Source organism: Leucopleurus acutus (genome assembly GCF_964270905.1).
Source record: "Leucopleurus acutus genome assembly, chromosome: X".
NCBI lineage: Eukaryota > Metazoa > Chordata > Mammalia > Artiodactyla > Delphinidae > Leucopleurus > Leucopleurus acutus.
Window position 1 is genome coordinate 130,698,500 of NC_139148.1, and position 20,446 is coordinate 130,718,945.

Sequence of the window (20,446 nt, forward strand, 5' to 3'; positions counted from 1 at the left end):
GCTCCAAGTACTGTTAGATCAGCGTTTTTGCAAAAGCTTGCTCTTATTCATTCAGACATCGAAATGTAGTTTCCTGCTAAATGTTTCTTAGGTCTTCCTTCTGAATTGTCGACAAGGGGTTTCAGTGTTCACCTTTTTTCCCCTTTAACATGGAACCTTAGACCCTGGGGGAGGCAGTATCCTAGAGAATTGTTAACAATTACACTATGTTTTCTGAAGGTTGACAGAGTTTCTAAAAGAGAAAGAAGCAAAAACCGAGACTCAACAAAGCCCTCGAGTGGACGGGTTCACGGATGAAGAGAAGTGAGATGGGGCCCTTGCAGAGAGCAGCTAAGAGCCAGAACACGACGTGGCGGGGCCATCGGGCAAGAGAGCAGGGGCTCTACTACTAGGCCTGGTAACGTGGCCGTGCTCCCCCCCACCCCGGGGCCACTGGCCGGGACTCAGGGGACTGGCTAGGCCAATGCACACAGGGCTCTAGAGAGAGCTTACTTCCCGAGGTCTGGATGGCCTGGGCCACCCGTGCGGGAAACTCGCATCAGGAAACCATTTGGGGCCACAACCCTGCTAGGGATGGCTGGACAAAGCTAGAGCTGGTATCTGTGACCTCCCCTGGCCCCGTCACCCCAGAGAGCCTGGCAGGAACGCTCCGGAAAGGGGGCACAGAGCTCAGCTGCCAGGCTCCACTTGGGTTCCAGGAGATCCAGGTGGCCACACCTGGTGGATTCACTTCACACCCTCTGTTCCCTCCTGGGCTTGAGCTGCTTATTAAAAGTTACTTAAAATCCAGAGGTCCCGTCAGCTAAGGAAACTCCTTTCCCACTAAACGTGGTGGTTTGTTTCTGGCTAGTACCCTCCTTCACGATGGCCATCACGACGATGACAAGCTAGGCAGAGGGGCAAGCGACCACGTGGGGCTGTTCCAGGTCCCACCGCCACCATTTGTGGCCTCTAGCCTGGAATGCCACTGCTGAACAAGACTGGTGCCGGCACCGGCATGGGGTCTCAGGAGTAGAAGTCAGGTGCTGGCTGTGGCCGTTCCGGCGTCCCCGGGCCACCACCACGGCTTCCACTTTCCGGGGAGCTGAGGGGATGGGGTCCTTGGCTAGTTTGGCACTGACGGACTAGGGGCCGTGGCATTTCTGAGTGTCTCCTGTGCCTTTCGATACGGGAGTACAGCAGCAGCGGAAGGAGCTGAACTGGATGGAGCCTGGCTGTGGCCCAGTGTCCCCAGCTCACTGCAGTGTCAAGGCCAGCAACTACACTGGTTAGGACAAGCCCACCAATGGGCGGGGCGGGGCTGGGCCGGGCACGGTGGGAGGAGCTTGAGGACACACAGAATTCCATCAGGAGAGGAGGTAGTCACTAATAACCAGAACGAGGGCCGGGGAGACCGAATGTGACTCTGACCTAGCCCACGGGTGTCTGAAAGCTGTCGGTCAATTCCTGCCTTCTTTACACAGTCCCTAAGAGATGGCCCCCGATCTTCATGGTCTTCAAGTACACACAAAATCGAGGTCACACCCCCAAATTGGGCCAGACACAGCTGGTGAGAATTCCGTGGCTTAGGCCTTCCCTCCAACCTCCTGTCAACCTGACTCCAGGACAGAGGTGGTATGGGAGCTTCGGGGCCCCTGCCCAAAGGTGACTCACTAGTAATGCCTTTATTTGGGGAGGAGGGAATGTGGAAGAAAGGGGGACGGGGAGAGAAAACCCTAAGGTGCCTCAGGCGCCACCTGCAGCCTTGAAACTCTAAGGGAAGAAGCCGGGAGTGAGGAAGGCTGCAGGTCGGGCCAGGCCCAAAGAAAATGACACTTGAAACTTTGTGTTCTCGACCACCAATGCCAGTCAGCCCCAGAATGAACTGTTATGGGTGAAAGGGGGGCAATGGCAGGCCCAGCTCTCTTTTGCCCAGGACCAGATGGTACCAAGCTGATGGGGAGGCCAGCTCTTGATACTGGTCCCAGGAGCCACATTTTACTGGACGAAAAGTGTAATTAATGCCTAAAAACCTGACCGAGCAAAAGAGATGGTGCCCCACGACAAACGGGCTGGACACCGTGCTCACGTGAATAAGAGTCCTCTGGGGGTTACCAGGAGTGCGAGGCCACTGCAGGGTCAGGAGCCTTTTGTCCTTGGAGGAAGAGGGATCCCGAAGGACTCTCCCCCTACTCCGACGCCCAGCCCTTCCTGGGGAGGAGTCATAAGTGAAGCCCGGAGGGTCGACAGCAGAGCAGGTTTGGTTGTGAGACTTGCTTCTGCAGCATCAAGAAATGGATACAAAAATGCTAGAAAGGCCAGCTACGACTCCACAAACAGAACGGGGCAAACTCCCTTGCTTCTAACCATTCTGGGAGAGACAGACATGTTTTTTTCTTAAGCTACTGATTGGAACTGTCAACTATGGGTCCTGATCACTAAGGACTGGCAAGGAAGTGCTAGACGGTTTCTAAGATGTTTCACTCCTTCATGGTTACACCGCAGTGAGGAAGCCAGGGGACAGTAACTGAAATACACGAGACAACACGCACTTGACAGTTCATGGCAGCAGCTCACATGGGACGTGCTTGTGGGTGTTTCTGGAAGCATAAGACTGCTGTCTCGTTTGCTACTTTGATAAGGTACTTCTCAGTTGGACAGATTTAGATAAGAGACATCTCTGTAAACACAGAAAAGGATATACCAATATGATGAAGATATGCAGTTAGATAAGGACTTCCTGAACAGAGGGTGAAAGCACGGGATCCTGAATTGAAACTGGTCAATGAACACCCCAAAACAAGCCCAAGCCTCTACGCGCCCACGCCACAGCCCTGGTGCACACGTGGAGATGCGTGAGGTACGAGCGCACCCCGTCTCCCGCAAGCAGCGGCCACACGGGGCCCGCAGAAAAGAACCTGTGCTCTGAGGAGCAGCAGTGGGGCGTCTGCACTTGCTCTGCCTGCCGCCCCGCCCGACCACCCCGCCCCTAGCCGGTCCGGCAGAGGCCAAGGTCAGGGCTGGGCCACTCAATGACACTGGCAGGCCACAGTGGGTCTCTGTGCTGCCCTTGGCTTCGAAATCCATATCCGGCCCAACTTCTCCCTCCCCCACTTCTGCTGAGTGGGAAGGTTGAGAAGGCCTGGGATCCGGGGTCTGACCAGGGAAGGGGACTCCTAGGAGAGCAAGACCTTGCCACTCCCTTGCCCCTCGGAGGCCGAGGCACAGTAGGGCCAGGTGGATTTAGCAGAGCCTGGGGCTTCCTCAGGGCTCAGAATGGGTGGGAGGGGGGCTGGGGCTGACGGCAGGAAGGCCAAGGGGGGTGAGTTCTGGGGCCCTGAGCTGACAGCGTCGGCTCAGGGTACAGTTGGGCACTGCGGCTGCCTGGAACAGAAGGGATGAGGGTGGGGGGAGGGGAAGAAATGAAAGGATGAAATGGAAGAAGGCAGAAATTGAAGGAGAGAAGAGAAACCAATCAGGAAGTCCTTATAAATTGCAGCAAACACTTAGAGTTTCGGAGCTTCGTGGGAACCCTATGTGCTGAGCCCACTTTAAAACAAGCGCAGGTATATACAGATCCAGGTAGTTGTCAACACCGTCACGTCTGGTGGCTTGAGGGACAAAGTGTCACCAATCCAAGCCAGTTTGCTCTCAGAGCGTGTTTGTTTTGAAGTGGGAACATGAAGACTCAATAGTGCAAATAGTTCTAAGCTGTCCCTAGAGGAGTTAGAATTGGAAAGTTTTGGAAGAACATTTCCCCCTCCTTCCCCCTGGCCCCTGCCCCATCTACTAAGGCTCTAACTACCAGTCACAACTGCTCTGAGCGACTAGGAATCCCTTCCGCCTGGCCTGCTGCGCTCGGCGGTCTGGAGCCTGGGCCTGCCTGCCTGGGCCTTGTCCTGCGGCCTTGGCGGCCTCTCTCTAGCGCCACCCGCGGGAGGCCAGCCCTGGGCCATCGTCTCCTCTGGCTAAGGCCAGTCTACACCCAGCGGCTCAAAGGATGACTCCTTCCTAGCCAGGCCAGAACTGGGGCGAACAGGTGCTACTTCCCCGTCCTGTGAAATGTCCTTGTCGATTTTGGATTGGGGCCGGCGTGGGGCCAGGTTTGTGCCACCACAGGTGGGATCACACGGGCTATAGCCACTGGCCATCCGCATCTTCTCTAAAGGATCCACCTGCCTCTCTTGCCTCACACCTCCTTGTCCCGACGTGGGTGGGAGTGGGCGAGGCGGGGGAGCTGGAGGCCAGGCAGGGTGGGGGGAGGAGAGCTGAGACTGGGGCGCCAACGGCACCAAAACCAGGAGTGTCCTCTCAAGTGCTCTCTGCCCCTAACGACCACGTGGGGGGGCTGGGTGGGAGGGAGGTGCAGGCGCACCCTAAGAAGCCTGGGCAACAGCTTGTCTGGTCAGTAGTATCTGCAGCAAGCCTTGTTGAAGGAGCCTAGTTTAGAAAAGTGCAAAGCTACTTCTGGCCCTGGTTAGGTCTTCAACCTGACTGTGCTTGTCGGTAAGAAAAACATCCCCAATGCTCCAACTACTCCCACCCTGAAGCCACGAAACTCTAAGTTTACTGAAAGAAAAAAAAATATTTTTTATTTCAGTTAATCGGGAAGCTTTGTCAGAGCCCTACCCATAAGGAGAAGAGACAACAGCTGCCTTTATTCTTGTTGGTTTGCTTTGCAATCCGCTCTGTGTAAAGTCAGCTAACTCTCTCGGTCACGGGCGTCCGGCTGTCCACAGGCTCCTCTCTGTTTGGCCTTGGCATGGAGGATGAGACAATGTCTTTGCGCTCTCCCTCCCCTCGGTGTTTGTACTTTTCTGTGGCCGTGGCGGCGGTCGTGAGCGCGGGCTGAGTCTTAGCTGGCTCCTTGGGGCAGCCGTCGCTCTCCAGCGAGCCTGCTCTCGGCATCTTCTCCTCTTTGCAGACGCTGCTGCTCAAGTCCTGGGGCTCGGGGGGGCTGGCGGGGGCCTCGGAGCTCTGGGGCTCCGGCGGGGGTGGGGGCGGGGGCGGGAGCAGCGGCGCGGGTGCCTTCGGGGGCTCCACGTGGTGGTGGTGGTGGTGGTGCTCCTTCTTGGGGGGCGAGGAGGCGCTGCCGCTGCGCCCCTTGGGGCTGCTCTCCTTGCTTTTCCGCCCGGGGCTCTTGCAGGTCTTCAGTCCCTTCCCGCTCTTCTCGCCAAGGGTGGACACCAGCAGGGGCTTCACCACCTCCTTCACCTCGATGCTCACCGTCTCCCGGGTCTTGCGCTTCTTTATGGGCAGCACGGTCTCCTGCACAGACCGGATGGAAGACTCCTTCACGGCTTTCTTCTTGGCCTCGGCGGCGGCAGCCGCCACCACACTGCCCGGCTTTCGGCCCCGTTTCTTGGGAATGGCCTGGGGGTCAGCCTCAGCTTTTCGCTTCCGGCCGGGGCGTTTGATAACCATGACTTGGGCCGACGTGGTGGCCCCACCCCCTTCGGCCTTGCTGCCCGGCGAAGCTTGGAAAGGCATCTTGACGAGCAGCTTCCCGGGACTTTTCTCCAGGACCCTTTTCACCTGCACGCCCTCTGATGCTGCTGCCTTGGGTCTCGTGGTGCCGCTCCCTTTGGGGCGTCCCCGGCCTCTGCCAGTTCCTGGAGCTTTGGGAGATTTGGGCTTCTTAGGTGGTTTCTGCTCTCGCCGGGAGGGGCTCCCTCTCCCAGTTACCGTGAAGTCAAAATCATTAGGGTCCAGGGAGGTGTCGCCTACCTTTTCGAAGTATGCAATCAGCTCCACTTTAGAGCGAAAGGCTTTTCCCTGGGGACTGTGGGAACAAACGGAGAGACACAAAGAATAATCAGAAGCTTCCACAGCCATGTCAAGAGATGGGGCAGAGGAGAAGGTGGTGGCGAACCCTCTGACAGGAGACATTCTGCAACTGGCATGCCCGACGATACAGCTGAACAAGAGTCCCATTTAAGAAAAGCTCAGATGAGCTAAAACTAGGGAGCTGCGGCCTCGGTTACACAGGAAGCAATCGGGTTGCCCAACGGCCGTGGGCGCCCGCGAGGCCTGCTCTGGTGCCAGAACGGCTTGGTGCTGACTGGATGCCCACGAGCAGCTGCCTGCCACCAAGCTCCTCTGGCCCCCAAAGGGGTCTGGCCTGGGGACCCTGTCTAGCTGTCAGGCTAACTCGGGTACACTGCTTAGCCTCTTTTGGAATCAGTTTCCTCATCCGTCAGTAGGATAACGCTTTGCTCACCCTTTTCTGAGTTGCTGGAATTAAATGAGGCTGTCTGAAAGCAGCCTTTGAAAACTGCTAACCTTTCTGGAACCATCTAAGGGGAAGAACTGAAATGCACGCATTCACACTTGTCCTCTGAAGCTCTGGCTTCGAAGTTACTCTGTTTCAACAGGTAACACCCGACGACCAGCCCACAGCTGGACAAAGGCCCAAGGGACAGTGGGAAAGGCACACGGAGCCCATCTGGGTCTCTCCCCAGAGGCCCTATCAGAGAGCCCATCTGTCCCAACATGATTCACAGAGCAGACTGAGCCCTATGAACTCCTGTTTCTTTGGGTTCATGACGCAATGTCAGAGAAGTACTGTCCCAGAAAGAAGAGGTTAACAGGTTCTGAGGAGGGCCCCTCAGCTGGGAGATGGCAGCGAGCCCAGGGAGCTCCCTTGCATCCCCAGCCCAGGCCAGTGTGCACGGCAGGACCTTGCGTCCTCACTGCTTCCCAGGCGGCCTCTCCTGGTGCCCTCACTGAGGCCCTGGGTAGGCCCTACTGCTATTCCAGCTCCAGATGAGGCCTTGACGGCAGGTGCGGAAAGCCACACTCTGCTACCCCGGGCACATCTCATTCAGGGCAGTGACCTACGTACGCGGTCATTCCAAGCATACCTGGTCGCGCCCGCAAGCAGTGGTCACTACTGAAGCCCCTGACCCGAGGTGGGGTTATGCACACACATTTTCCTGATCCAGGAGCAGCAAAGAGCTACCGCTCCAAGGGGTCCCCATCAGTTTTTTAGCACCGGTCCCTGACCCCCCGCCCACCCGGCCCTCCCCGCTCTGTAGAAACAGGAGTCACCCTTACTTACTTGATCAAATATACATCATACTTCCCAGCGGAGCGGCCAGATTTCCTTTGCTTAAGCTTTCGGGTCCAACCTTCAGGCAGAGTGGGGTCGTCGTACATGGGTCCCCGGTCGCGAATGATGGAGCGCCGCTGTTTGGGGGAGGCCGAAGCTTCCGGCACGGCTGGGGCCGAGCCCGACCCTTCCGAGGTCTCTGCTTTACCTGCCTCTGCCGGCTCAGCAGAGCGGTGGGCCGCTGGCTGCAGGGGCTCATGCTTGCCCTCTTTGTCTTCTTTCTTATCCTTCTTCACCTTTTTAAACTTCAAAGGTTTATCCTTCAGGCCCTGGAGATCCTGTTCTTCTGACTTTTCTTCCCTGAAGTATTAAACGAGTATGTGAGTATCACGGAGAACACACTGGTTTGCAGAAACAGTGAGCAACAGCAGGTCCCGGGCGCCCCAGCCAGTGCTCGCCCAGATCCAGATGCCCTTCCCCTGCGCACATCAGTTTAGAGCCCTTGGGCTGCTGACGGCGATGGCCCACCGCACCCTACCTGCGCCGTGGCCTGAGTCCCACTCCTAGCATGCCTGCACCGAGGAGGTGACTTCTCAGTGTTACGAGCTGTGCCCGAGGGCCTCCGTGTACGACGGATGACAAGAGGCCCTCCTCGACTGCCGGAGAGGGACCTACCCACCAAAGTGGAGGGGGGCTCCTCGCCACGAAGGACTGGCTTGGCTGTTACTACAGCTTCTGTGTTTTGGGTTTTCTCAAACGTGTGCTCAGTAAAAACAGCACAGTACAACTTGCTGACGGGACAGTCCAACAGTGCCCCTTGGGCGGTGGCGCAGAGCACAGCGCTGTGGAAAAACAGCCAACCTGAGCTCAATGCTGACTTTGCCATTTCCAAACGCGACCTGAGCAAGTGAGCTCAGCATCCCGTGCCTCGGTCTCCTCATCTCAACAATGGGTCAACACCCCAGAGGGAGAAGAGTCACAAAGGCGTTGTATAAACACTGGCGGATGTGGGTAACCAGACACTGATGCCCAGGGTTCTGGCGTGAGAAGAGGAGCAATCCCAGGTCGGGGAGCCTTTATCACCAGACGCTCCTGACGACACAGGGCCTTGGCCTTGGCCGATGGGATGGAAGAGCAGAGAGAACGGAAAGGTGCAGAAGAACACGCTCCTCATTCCAGGGCGGGCACCTCCTCATTCCTTCATGCCAACAGAACAGCTCCTTCCCTATGCTTCCGTCCCACCCGGTAGGGTCCCCTCCTCGTGTACTTCGGCAATGGTCAGGGTCTGGCCGTGATGCGCTCATGGCCAGGCCAAGAGGGCAAGAACACTACCCGGGCCAGGGAGGCTTGGAAGAAGAATCGTGGGCTCGGAATCAGGCACCTGAGAAGCCCGCAGTTAGCAGCTCATCTCATCCGGGAAAAGAGCCAGACTCCTCTGTCCTTCAGATCTCAGTCCCAGAGCTGCCTGGGCCCACGCGGCTCACGTCGGCCCACCCCAAGTGACTTCCCTTCTTGGCCAAACCGCGGAGACCGCAACAAAGGCACCACGGCGTGCCCTGGCAACCAGACTCCAATGACGTGGCTAAGTCACCAGTGGTGAGTTCGCACCAGGAACACTCAGGTCAGGCATATGGGGAGACAGGGTGTGGGGAGGGCGCGCCCCGACCTCCTCCCTATCCTGGCTCCGCCTCCAGAAGTTTAGGGCCCCGAGTGTGAGCTCTAGCACACAGCTGACTTGCTAATTCTCCAGGCTTAGCTCCTTGATGGGAGATGAGGAAGAGCCATGGGCAGCTCCATGCAGCCCGCAGCCCACTGTCACCACGGGAACCTGGGCAGTCCCGAGCCCGAGAAAAACACTGCACTGATGGCAAAGGCTGGCTTCTTGAGAGCCCTCATCTGCACTCCCCTGATAATTTAACTATGGTGAAGTCAAGCACAAACCACACGCCCCAGGAATGCCTCTTAGGTACAAGCAAGGGTGCCGATGCCATCTAGGGCCAGCCCTTCTAGAAACCTACCCTGAAGAGACACCCACAGAAATGCAAAACAACAGATGCCCGATGTTACTGGCGACAACATTCTTTTCATCAGCTCAAGACTGTGGCCAAGCCAGACAGCCGCCGCCAGAGACCTGCTGGGCAGACGCCGACGTGCGCACCACGGAGAGCCGGGCGGCCCGAACCATGAGTGAGGGACCCCCAGGACCTCCTGTGAGGGGAACACCGTACACTGTAGGCAGCCCTCTGGGGGAGAAAAGAAGGGGACTTTAGGAAGCAGATGGCAAAAACGAAGGGAATCAGTCCTGGCACGGGGTAGGCAGGACCAAGGTGAGGACAGGAGTGAGGCAAGACCTCGCCGGGTGTGTCAAACCAGAATTTCAATTTCTGAATCATGTAAAAGTTTACATAACCAAAACCAAAATGAAAACAAAAGGGAACAGAAGGGAACATGCCTAGCATCCACGGAGGGGAACCAGGCTAGCCTGGGGAAAAGTGGGGGCTCCAGTTCTGGGGTGGCCTGTGGGGTGGAAAGGCAGGGCAGCGCACAGGGGTGGCAGAAGGGTCAAAAGGACGTGGGTTGAAAGGGCTCCTCTGTTGGGCTACACAGTGACCAGGTGACTGTCCAAAAGAATGAACTGATTAGAATATAGTTAAGAAAAAACCCACTTGGTGATGTTGGGGGAAGTAGAGAAAGACATAAAGGAAGTGAGGGTCCAATGGGCTTATGGGGGAAGAAGGTTCCAGGCAGCAGAGAGGCCTCGAGGGGGCACGTGGGGCTGTGTCGGGTTTTATTCTGAGTGTGATGGGATCCCTTTGGCTACTATGTGGAGAATGGCCTGCCAGGGACCTAAGTGGGCAGCAGGGAGCCTGTGGGAGGCCTCTTGGGGCGCTCTGGGCATGTGATCCAGGGCGAGGAGGGCAAGGACTGGGGACGTGACCAGGAGGTGGAGCAACAGAGCTGGCCGGTGTGGGGACGAGGGCCGGGGATGAGCTAAGGGCCATGGCCAAAGCCTGCGAGGATGGTGATGCCACCAACCGAGGATGACGAAGCCTGGGCCAGCAGCAGGGGGGAGCTACAGCCACACCCGCGTCGAGAAGCTGAAGGAGCAGCTAACACAGCACCGTAACCAGCTACACTTCAACATAAACAAACCAAAAGAAGCTCAAGGAGGGGAGAACATAGTTCTTTGGCTACAAAGTGGGGAGGCCCCTGTGCCCGGACTCTGACTTAGCCTAAATGAACTGTTTGGATTCTTAGAATTTTTTATTGTGATAAAACAGACATAACATAAAATTTACCTTTTCAACTGTTTCTAAGTATACAATAAATGAAGTTTCAATAGCACCAAACATGGGAATAAAAAGGCCTTTAACTCTGTGATTATTCTAGCTCTTTTAGATTGAAATTACTTGGGACTTCCCTGGTGGCGCAGTGGTTAAGAATCCGCCTGCCAATTCAGGGGACACGGGTTCGAGCCCTGGTCCGGGAAGATCCCACATACCGCAGAGCTACTGAGCCCGTGCGCCACAACTACTGAGCCTGCGCTCTAGAGCCTGCATGCCACAACTACTGAGCCCGCGTGCACAGAGCCTGTGCTCCGCAACAAGAGAAGCCCCCACTCGCCGCAACTAGAGAAAGCCCACGCCCAGCAACGAAAACCCAATGCAGACAAAAGAAAAAAAAAATTGAAATTACTTGAAGCAACTGTGAGAATATGGTGATTTTCAATTCTGTGCATTGAGGAGCACAGAGGTGTTTGGTACTTTATTTTCTGACTGCTACTTCTCTGCTTAAAAACAAATAAAAGCCCACGAAGAAGTCTGGAAGCCATTCTGCTGGGTGTGGAGTGGAGGCAAAAATGATGGAAAACAGGTAATCCAAATGAGTTTACCCTCGGCCCAGCCACCTGCTCAGTGCCAGGGTAACCTGAGGAAGGGGGCCAGGCTGGGGTACTAGGCGAGTACTCAAGGCCCCCCACCAGGAGGATTATAGGGTTTGCTGAAACACACTTTTTCAAAGAAACCAAACAGGGACTTCCCTGGTGGTCCAGTGGCTAAGACTCTGCGCTCCCAATGCATCGGACTAGGGTTCGATCCCTGGTCAGCGAACTAAAATCCCACATGCAAGCCGCAACTAAAAGATCCTGCATGCCGCAACTAAAGATCCCACATGCTGCAACTAAAAAGATCCCACACACCACAACTAAAAAGCCTGCGTGACACAATGAAGATCCCATATGCTGCAACTAAGACCTGGCTCAGCCAAATAAATAAATAAATATTAAAAAACAAAGAAGAAACCAAACAGCCCTCCAGACCGTGTATCTCTGCATGCATGTGCGCACACACACACACCTGCTGAGAGGACCGTGAGAACTGAGCACCTAGTTCTTAAGTTCACACATTTTAGAGTTGGGGGTATTCACCTGTTCAACTCTTCAGTGTTATAGGTGAAAAGAAAAGCAAGTACATCCAGACAAGGGAACCTGCCTGAGGTCATGCCTGAGCTGACGTGTGTTCATCGACTGCCCTTGCCCTGAGCCAGCCTCTGCTAAGGGCTGGGAGGCCAGGGTAGAACCAGCATCATTCTCTGGTCTTCTAGAGCTCCCAATTTCGGGGGCGGGGGTGAGGGGAGGCAACAAAGAAAGAGCATCCTCTCCTCTGTTCCAGGCACGGAGGAAGCCCAGGCACAGCTGGGTGTTTAGGGCTGAGGAGGAGTGCTTATCCCAGTCCCAGGCCAACAAGGAGTGCTCGGGGCAGGCTAGACCAGGTGGGCCCGGGCCGGCACTATCAATAGCCCTATCCTGTCACCACTGACGCCCCTCCCTGGAGGGAGAAGCGAGTCAGGATAAGCATTCTGTGTATGCATTCTGTGTATGCATTCTGGGCCAGCCCCCGCTCTCGTCTTCCGATAGGCCTTCCCTGCTCCACGCACAGTGCATTTTGAATATGCCACCCCGCCGCTCAACCCCCCAGACAGCGTGCATCTTCCTTCCTGTCGTCTCCCTGCTCGGTGCACAGGAGCAGCGCTTAATAATTCTGCCAAGGGATGATCACAACGCACATGTTATGCTACCTCCGCTTCCTCTGACGGCCCCATTCCCCTGCCCATCAGCTTCAAGTAGCACGGGCTAGTTTAGCACGCAAAGCAGTAGGCTTGAGTCAGTGAGTACATGATGACTTTGGACGCCTGGGCCCCGGTGGGTCGGGGTTGGCAGGAGATGACGCCGGAGTGGTCACCGAGGGCCCAGAAAAGCAGATGGTGACGTCTACAGTGATGGAGAGGGAGGGGTCACGGAGGACAGTCATGCTGGGACGACAGGTCCCAGGCTTCCACAGATCAGCTCCCAGCAACGAGGCGGACGGGTCTGCAGAGACTCCTCTTGCTGAAACTACTAAAAATGCCGGACCGAACATCTTCTAGAAGATATTACAGAGGACAGTGTTTAAAACGTCTTACCTGTACTCACAAGCTGGCCAGAAAGTAAGGAATATGCAGGCTAAAGAGGCAGGGAAGGAAGGGAGGGGTCCTGTTGACGGAGGAGGCCGGCAGAAGAGCCAGGGAGAAGGAAGAGGCCACGAGGAAACGCCTGGGAGAGTCCAAAGAGAGGGGCATCCTACACGTTGGCGGGCCTGGACTCTTCAAAATGGGCTGCGGCGTGAGGAGCAAAAGGAGACTGAAGAGACAGGACAACGAGGAGCGACTGGCTCCCTGGTCTGAAGGCGCTACAACGGCAGCAGCGGGGGGTTTGGGGAACGTGAATATGGTCGCACGTGAGCTTGATGCTGAAGCCCCCGAGTGCACGAACTGCCCCAGATGAATGCTCTGAGGAGAGCCATCCTTCAGGGCTCAGGAGCGCGATGGAGCGACTACCAGCGGCGGCAGGGGCAACGTGTCCACAAAGGGGCAGACGACAGCAACATAACCGGAAACTGCTGCTGGACAGGAATACTTAAGAGCCGTTTCGGTCAAGCTTCCTAACAATTAAAGAGAACGCCTTCACGTTACATGAATACATTAAGAGAAAAGGCTGAAAACCTCGCAGAAGTGCCTTCTTGTAGTGGCTCAAAGAACTGCAATGTTTTCAACAGCGTTATGCTCTGTATGGTGAAGCCGTGAGTGTGAATGAAGGTGTTGAGGTACTTCCTCGTGTTAAAAAAAAAAAAAAAAAAAATCACTGCCAAAGGCAGCCTTGCCTAGGACCTGACTTCTAATATCGATGGAACAACTAATCTGTGCACTGTGTGGGGGAAATGCAGGTATCACATTGAAGCAGAAGGCCTTCACAAATCTTAAATATCTACGAAGACTGAGAGAAGGCTCTTGTGTGAAAAAAACATCATTTGGTAATTTTGCTGCTAAAACGAAAACATGAGATCAAATCCTTCCTTTGATCTAGCAAAGGAAAATGAGAGTTGCCGGAATCTTGATTTCAGGCCAAATCATTGTATCCCGAGGGGTCTGATAGCACTCTTTTGACCCGAGGCTCCTGTGCATTCCAGCGGTGCAATCAGCCAACAGCTGACATGTGCAGCTGACCAGACAACTGCAGCTGAGGTGTGACTACTCGATCTCCAAGGCTTCCACATTAAAAAAGAAAAGAAAGGCCACAAAGCCAGGTGAAAGCCACAGCCACAAGGTGTTCTTCACTTGAATCTGAATCCTGCCCCCTCCAGAGTGAGCTCTAGGAAACCTCCAGAGCACCAGCAATATCCTGACCTTTCCCAATTTCAGTCATGTTTGCATCAGGCCAATCTCAGGAGATGGAGTGTCTCAGCACCTTTCATTCCCAGTCATCCACCCCATGGAGCTACGTAAGGAGCCCAAGTACCACAACAAAGGCACGAACCGGAAGGACAGGGTGGCGGCCACGTCCCCAGGTCAATGGTCAGGAACCAGAGGAGAGACATGGCCTCCTGGCAGTGGCTGCTTCCATCCTCCAGTATGAGCTGCAGAATCGCAGAATCAAGGGGGCTTCTCTGCACGAATCAATAAACGTAGCAGCGCTTTGAGACGCCAGCTTTGGCCCCTTTAAAGATCTGAGAGAAATCAAACTGGCACTGGAAGAGGGTCTCAGTGGTCTCTGGGGAGCAAAAAAGGGGATGGGGTTCAGCTCAAAGGCTTCAATGGTGGAACCTGAAGTTTAGCGGACCCGCTCTGAATTCAGTGTATTTTTTAACACCCCAGTTTTTAGAAGATGCAAGAAACTGTCTATGTTTTGAAAAGCTAAATAAAACACAGTTCTTGCCACCCAAAGGTAGAACCCTCCCCGAATGAAGGCAATGAGCACCACACGGTAAGTCTCACCTTGACAGTGTGAGTCTACCACACACGGGAGAGAAGGAAGTTTGAAAAAACACTGCCACCGTGGAGAACAGTCAGGCAGTTCCTCAAAAAGTTAAACGTGGAGCTCCCATGTGACCCAGCGATTCCCCTCCTAGGTATGGACCCCAGAGAGTTGAAAACAGGGACTCGAACAGATACTTGGACGCTGATGTTCATAACAGCACAGTTCACAGTAGCCAAAAGGTAGAACCAACCAACCCAAGTGTCCAGGTACACATAAATGCAGAAACAAAATGTGGTCTGGGGCTTCCCTGGTGGAGCAGTGGTTAAGAATCCGCCTGCAAATGCAGGGGACACAGGTTCAAGCCCTGGTCCGGGATGATCCCACATGCCGCGGAGCAACTAAGCCCTTGCACCACAACTACTGAGCCTGTGCTCTACAGCCTGTGAGCCGCAACTACTGAGCCCGCGCGCCTAGAGCCTGTGCTCCGCAACAAGAGAAGCCACTGCAATGAGAAGCCCACGCACCGCAACAAAGAGTAGCCCCCGCTCGCCACAGCTAGAGAAAGCCTGCACTCAGCAACAAAGATCCAACGCAGCCAAAAATAAATAAAAATAAATTTATTTAAAAAATGTGGTTCATTCATATAATGGAATGTTATTCAGCTTTAAAAAAGAAGGAAACTCGGGAATTCCCTGGCGGTCCAGTGGTTAGGACTCCATGTTCTCACTGCCGAGGGCCCAGGTTCGATCCCTGGGCCTCAGGGAACTTAAGAGCCCACAAGTCCCGTGGTGGGGCCAAAAAAAGAAAAGAAGGAAACTCTGACACCTGCTATAGCATGGATGGACCTTGAATTGAAGACGTTATGCTAAGCGAAGTAAGCCACACACAGAAAGACAAACACTGTATGACTGCATTTATATGAAATGTCCAGAACAGGCAAATCCAGAGATTGAAAGTAGATTATTCATTGCCAGGGTCCGGGGGTAGTGGATAATAGGGAACGACTCCTAATGGGTACAGGATTTTTTGGGGGGGGGCGGGGGGTGTAATGAAAATGTTCTGGAACTAGATAGAGGTGATGGTTGCACAACATTATGAGTGTACTAAATGCCAGTGTACACTTTAATGGGTGAATTTCACAGTATGTGAATTATATCTCAATTTTTATAAGAACCCACTAAAATGACAGCTGACTTCACCCATTACCCTAAATCATAAAGGCAGGTTTTACAACGCTCAGGCAAGTAGCTCTGCTGTCCATGTGAGAGAAATTGGCGAATGTGGGGACCTACGGTGACACATGCTAGACTGGACCACGCTGACCTGAATGCCATCTCTGAAACCCAGGACACGGTAACCACGACGGTCAGAAAGGAATCTAGTCCAAGAAGTTTAATGACTAGGCATTTAGCCAAGCTGAAGGTTGTTGGCTAAATATTCTGAGGGTGTTTGATCTTTTTTTTTATTGTGGTAAAATGCATGACATAAAATTTACCATTAGCAGTACTTAGTACATTCACAATGTTGTACAGCCATCACCACTATCTAGTTCCAGAACATTCTGTCACCCCCCCGGAGGAAATCTTATACCCACTAAGCAGGTACTTCCCCAGCCCCCCTTACTCCCAAGCCCCTGGCAACCACTAATCTCTTTTCTGTCTCTATGGATCTGCCTGTTTGGACCTTTCATATAAATGGAATCATATAACATATGGCTTTTTGTGATAGGCTCCTTTCACTCAGCATAATGTTTTCAAGGTTCTTCCACATTGTAGCATGTATCAGAACTTCTTCCCTTTCTATGGCTGAATAACATTCCACTGTATAGACACACCACACTTTTTGTTTATCCATTCATCTGTTGATGGACATCTGGGTTGCTTCTACTTTTTAGCTGCTGTGAATATCTGAGTACAAGTTTTTTGCACGGGTGTATGTTTTCAATTCTCTTGGGTCTATACCTAGAGTGGAATCACTGGGTCACACGGGTACTCCATGCTTGACTTTTTGAGGAAGCTCCAGACTGTTTTCCACGTGGCTTCCTTTGGGGGTGACGAAAATGTTCTGGAACTAGACAGGAGTAAAGTAAGGTGGCAGAAACTGCTTCCACTCTGGAATGCCTAGCAAGGAGGGGCAAGCTTTGAACAGAAGTCATCATGACAAGGACACGGGGAGCGGGGTGGAGGTGTTTCATGTCACCTACTCAGTCATTCGGTAGCTGACAATCTAGGTAGTGGGCCCGAGCTGTGCTGGGGCCAAGGCTGCTCCGGTAACAAGACACACTTTCTACCTGCATCCGTTTCTTCTCTTTCTCCTGGTACAAACCGTCTTCTAAAGCATACAGTCAATAATGAAATCATAGCGATTTTGCTGAGTGCTGTGAAAGGGGACAGAGCGGGAGCCGGGGGAGCGCTCCGGAAGGCGATGCGGGGCCGCTGTGGGTGGGGGAAGGATCGAGCCCGGCGTGAGAAGCTGGTACAGTCGTGGAGCATGACTAAAGCCAAGCTGGGTGGCTTCACCACCAACTGTCCCCATGCAGGCCACTGCAGAGGGGGCTGGCCAAATGAGTTAAGAATGGGAGAAAACCAAGAAGCCAGTCGTTATGACTGACATTTTTGTGATTTCATCTCTTCCCCTGGACAGCCTGTGTCGTGAGCATTTGCTCCCCGGCCTCCACATCTAGCTACGTCTCTTCCATCGTGTCTCCTCCACGCCGCAGGGTGCTCACGGCAACCCTCCTCACAAACGGGGCAAAGCTGGCCTCCGGTGCCCTCACGACAAATATCCAGCTTTCAGGTCCCCACAGCCAGTCTGCACAGGCGCTCAGGTCACGCCTGCCTCTTTGGTCCCCAGCAATAGATTCCCACAGCTCCTTCCTGCTGCAGTTTTCTGTCATTACTGTTTTCCTCTCACTTGAGGTGATGCCCTTGTTTTCATTGCTGTGCCTCTCACTAGTGTACGTCACCCGCAGCTGCATGCCTGACAGACTTGCTTCCCGATGATGACATAGGAGCCACTGAAATGACCAACAATAGAAAAAAGGGGAAATGTGTCTGTCAGAGCTGGCAAACAAGAGGGTGCCACCAGTGGCTGAGGCACCGTGAGAGATGCCAAGGAGGGACCTGCCAGGGGGGGTCGGTGGTGACAGGATGCCCCCCCACCAACAGAGGCCGAGGAAATCTTCAAGGTCACAACGGTGGGACCCAGAAGCCAGGCTGGCTGAAGTGCGGTTTGCCAGTGGCAGACGGAAGGGCCTAGAGGCCGACACGGCAAGGCCAGCAACAGGCTGAGGGGTTTCCCTGGGCACTGCTGGGAGCAGGCAGGGCCAGAGAAGGGCAGTGGGCAGCAGTGGGCAAGCAGAAGGGACTAATCTCTATCCCGTAAACAACTCTGGGGACCGGCTAAAAAGTAACTAACATGGGGCTTCCCTGGTGGCGCAGTGATTGAGAGTCCGCCTGCCGATGCAGGGGACACGGGTTCGTGCCCCGGTCCGGGAGGATCCCACATGCCGCGGAGCGGCTGGGCCCGTGAGCCATGGCCACTGAGCCTGCGCGTCCGGAGCCTGTGCTCCGCACCGGGAGAGGCCACAACAGTGAGAGGCCCGCGTACCGCAAAAAAAAAAAAAAAAAAAAAAAAGTAACTAACATGCCTGGTGACAAGACAAATATCAACCAGTCAGCGGCTTCCCTGTGTACAAATACTAACTGGGTAGAAAATACAATGGGAACATGACTACCAGCTCTCCAGCGGAGACTGACCTAGAATCAGTGCCTGTGAACAACCAGAGAAAAACACGGAGGGGTGGCAAGGCCGTGACGTGCTTCTTGTGACCACTGCATCCTCCCGCCACACAACAGCATCAATTCCACACGGATTAGACGGTTAGGTTCAAACGGCGGGTTACAACGTCCCACAGAACTCCTCTCTCCCAATGCCTAATAAAAGGAGAAACACACAGACGTGGGGAGGAGGAGTGTGAAGGACAGAATTCAGCAAACGAAGGAAAGGGACATAAAATCGAACGCAGTACATTTCGAAACCTGGCAGCCGAAGAAAGGATTCCAGAGAACAAAGCAGCAGCAAGACTGAGCTCCTGCCCCACCCCTGGAAACCGTGCTGGGGAGCCCACAACACCCCGAAACCTCTCCTCACTGAGCTGGAAAGAAGCAACTGGGTAGGAGTCTGTAACTTTTTCCTTTTAGGCCCAGGAACTACAGAAGCTGCAACCGGGAGGTGCAGGAGAAACAGGTAAAGCACCCAGCGAGCCAGGCCAGGGGACCACTGGGAACCTGGGGTGGCCCCTTCCCATATCCCTTATAGGAATGGCATACGTGTCCTTCAAGCGGCTAGACTGAACCCTGGCGTAAGACAATTAACACAATTCCTAGGCTAGAGAGAAGACTCCAGATGCTGCCAAAGAGTCCCCCTGACTGCAGCTCCCCCACGTGTACAGCTTGTCTCTGCCCACAAGAGAACGAGCTCATGACAGCCCAGAGGGGAAAGCAGTGAGAGAGGATGCCAGAAGACGGGGAAGAGAGAGCCAGAACCCCCCTGCTGCACCAAAGCAAACAGAACGACTGGATGGAGCCGTCTAAGCCTGAGCCAAGTTGACAAGAAACAACATGGTAACTCTAGAAACATGGCCAAAAGCGACAAAATAAAAGTGAGGCGGATGGCTCAGGAAAGGCAAAATCCCACCAAGAAGAGAATACACAAAAGGAAGAGAAGGAAATTCCTCACAACTTTATAAGAACATGTTCTCAATAACAGTTCAAAGATGAGAAGATAAAATACAGTAAGATGAAAGGGCAAATTCCCAACCTAGGGAAATAAACTGCAGACCAAAACACATCATTACGGAACTAATAAATACATTTAAAAACAGCCAGAAACAGAATATACGTAGCTGAAAATCAAACTAGACAAACAGTGTATGCAGATGAAAAAGATAAAAGCTAAAGCAATTAGAGTGTAGCTAATAGCACTGGAAGAGAGACAAAGACAACCCAACATAAGGATAATTCGTGTCCCTGTAGTAGGGAACCCAAAATGGCACATAGATGCCATCAAAGATATATTATAAGAGGACTAATCTGAAACGAAGTGAGCTGCATCTGCAGCCTGAAAGAACACACCATGTTCCCAGGAAAATGTGATAAACAAACAAACAAACACCACTCACCAGCGAGAGGGACTGTGGTTAACCTCCTCAATTTCAAGGATAAAGAATTCTTCAAGCGCCCCAAGGGATCATGTAAAGAGGGGCCCAGGCGTTAAGGACTAAGGACCAGCAAGAGCCAAGGACCCGACCCCAGGAACAGTCTGGCACGTTCCAGGAAAAGCAAGAATGGCGGGCTGGAGCCAGGTGAGCAAGGCGCAGAAAATGAGCTCAAAATGAGGCAGGCCTGGCTACATAATATGCAGGGCCCAGTATAAAATGAAATTGCAGGGCCTCTTACTCAAAAATGGAGAATTGTGACATGGCCGCAGTAGAACAGTAAACCAAGTGTGGCTCTTCTAAGCCCTGGGCATTATACAGGCTGCATGTCCAGGAAGCCGGCCCTGCTTCCAGGAAATAGACTTTCGATTTTATTTTGTGAGGGATGAGAGGCCCTCAGAGGGTTTTTCTCAGGGGAGTGACAAGATCAGATGAAGAGTCTGAAAAAGTTCACTCTTAATGGAAAATACAGTGTGAGGCGGGGACGAGGGGGCAGGCAGACGCAAGGTGCTACGGGGTGGGCTCACGGTTTGCGGTACTGAACATTTATTAGGGATTGACACTCGTGAACGGAAGGGAGAGGAAGCAGATCTGGGCAGGGGATGAAGCTGAATTGCAATGCAGGCTCAAGAAAGCTCCAGGCCACCTTGGGCAGTGATGGCAGGGCAGTGGTTTTATACCCCCTGCCTCATCCAGCCACCTGGGCACTGCCCTGGAATTGGTGTGACCGAGTGAGGAAGTGCTCACAGCTGAGGCCAAGGCCAAGCCCAAAGGAGCCAGCAGCTGGAGGCTGCCTGCGGACTGCACTTCTGGCTGGGGAGCCACACAGTGGCCTCCTTGCCTGCTGTGTGGGGCTACTGCAGAGTCTAAGCAGACGACGCGGTGGCTGCTCTAGGTGCCATCAGTG

At 53.8% G+C, this 20,446-nt stretch overlaps 1 protein-coding gene across 2 annotated transcripts in view; it reads right to left on the bottom strand.

Moving 5' to 3' along the window:
* Positions 1–3,877: 3,877 nt before the first annotated feature.
* Positions 3,878–20,446, bottom strand: part of MECP2 (methyl-CpG binding protein 2) — a 53,799-nt gene continuing 37,230 nt past the window's right edge. For both annotated transcript variants that reach the window (XM_082865437.1, XM_082865438.1), the window contains 2 exons: positions 7,040–7,390; positions 3,878–5,761 (listed from right to left, as the gene is read on the bottom strand). In XM_082865437.1, coding sequence (XP_082721563.1) covers positions 4,678–5,761; positions 7,040–7,390 — 1,435 coding nt within the window. In that variant the 3' untranslated portion in view covers positions 3,878–4,677. The remainder of the gene's footprint in view (positions 5,762–7,039; positions 7,391–20,446) is intronic.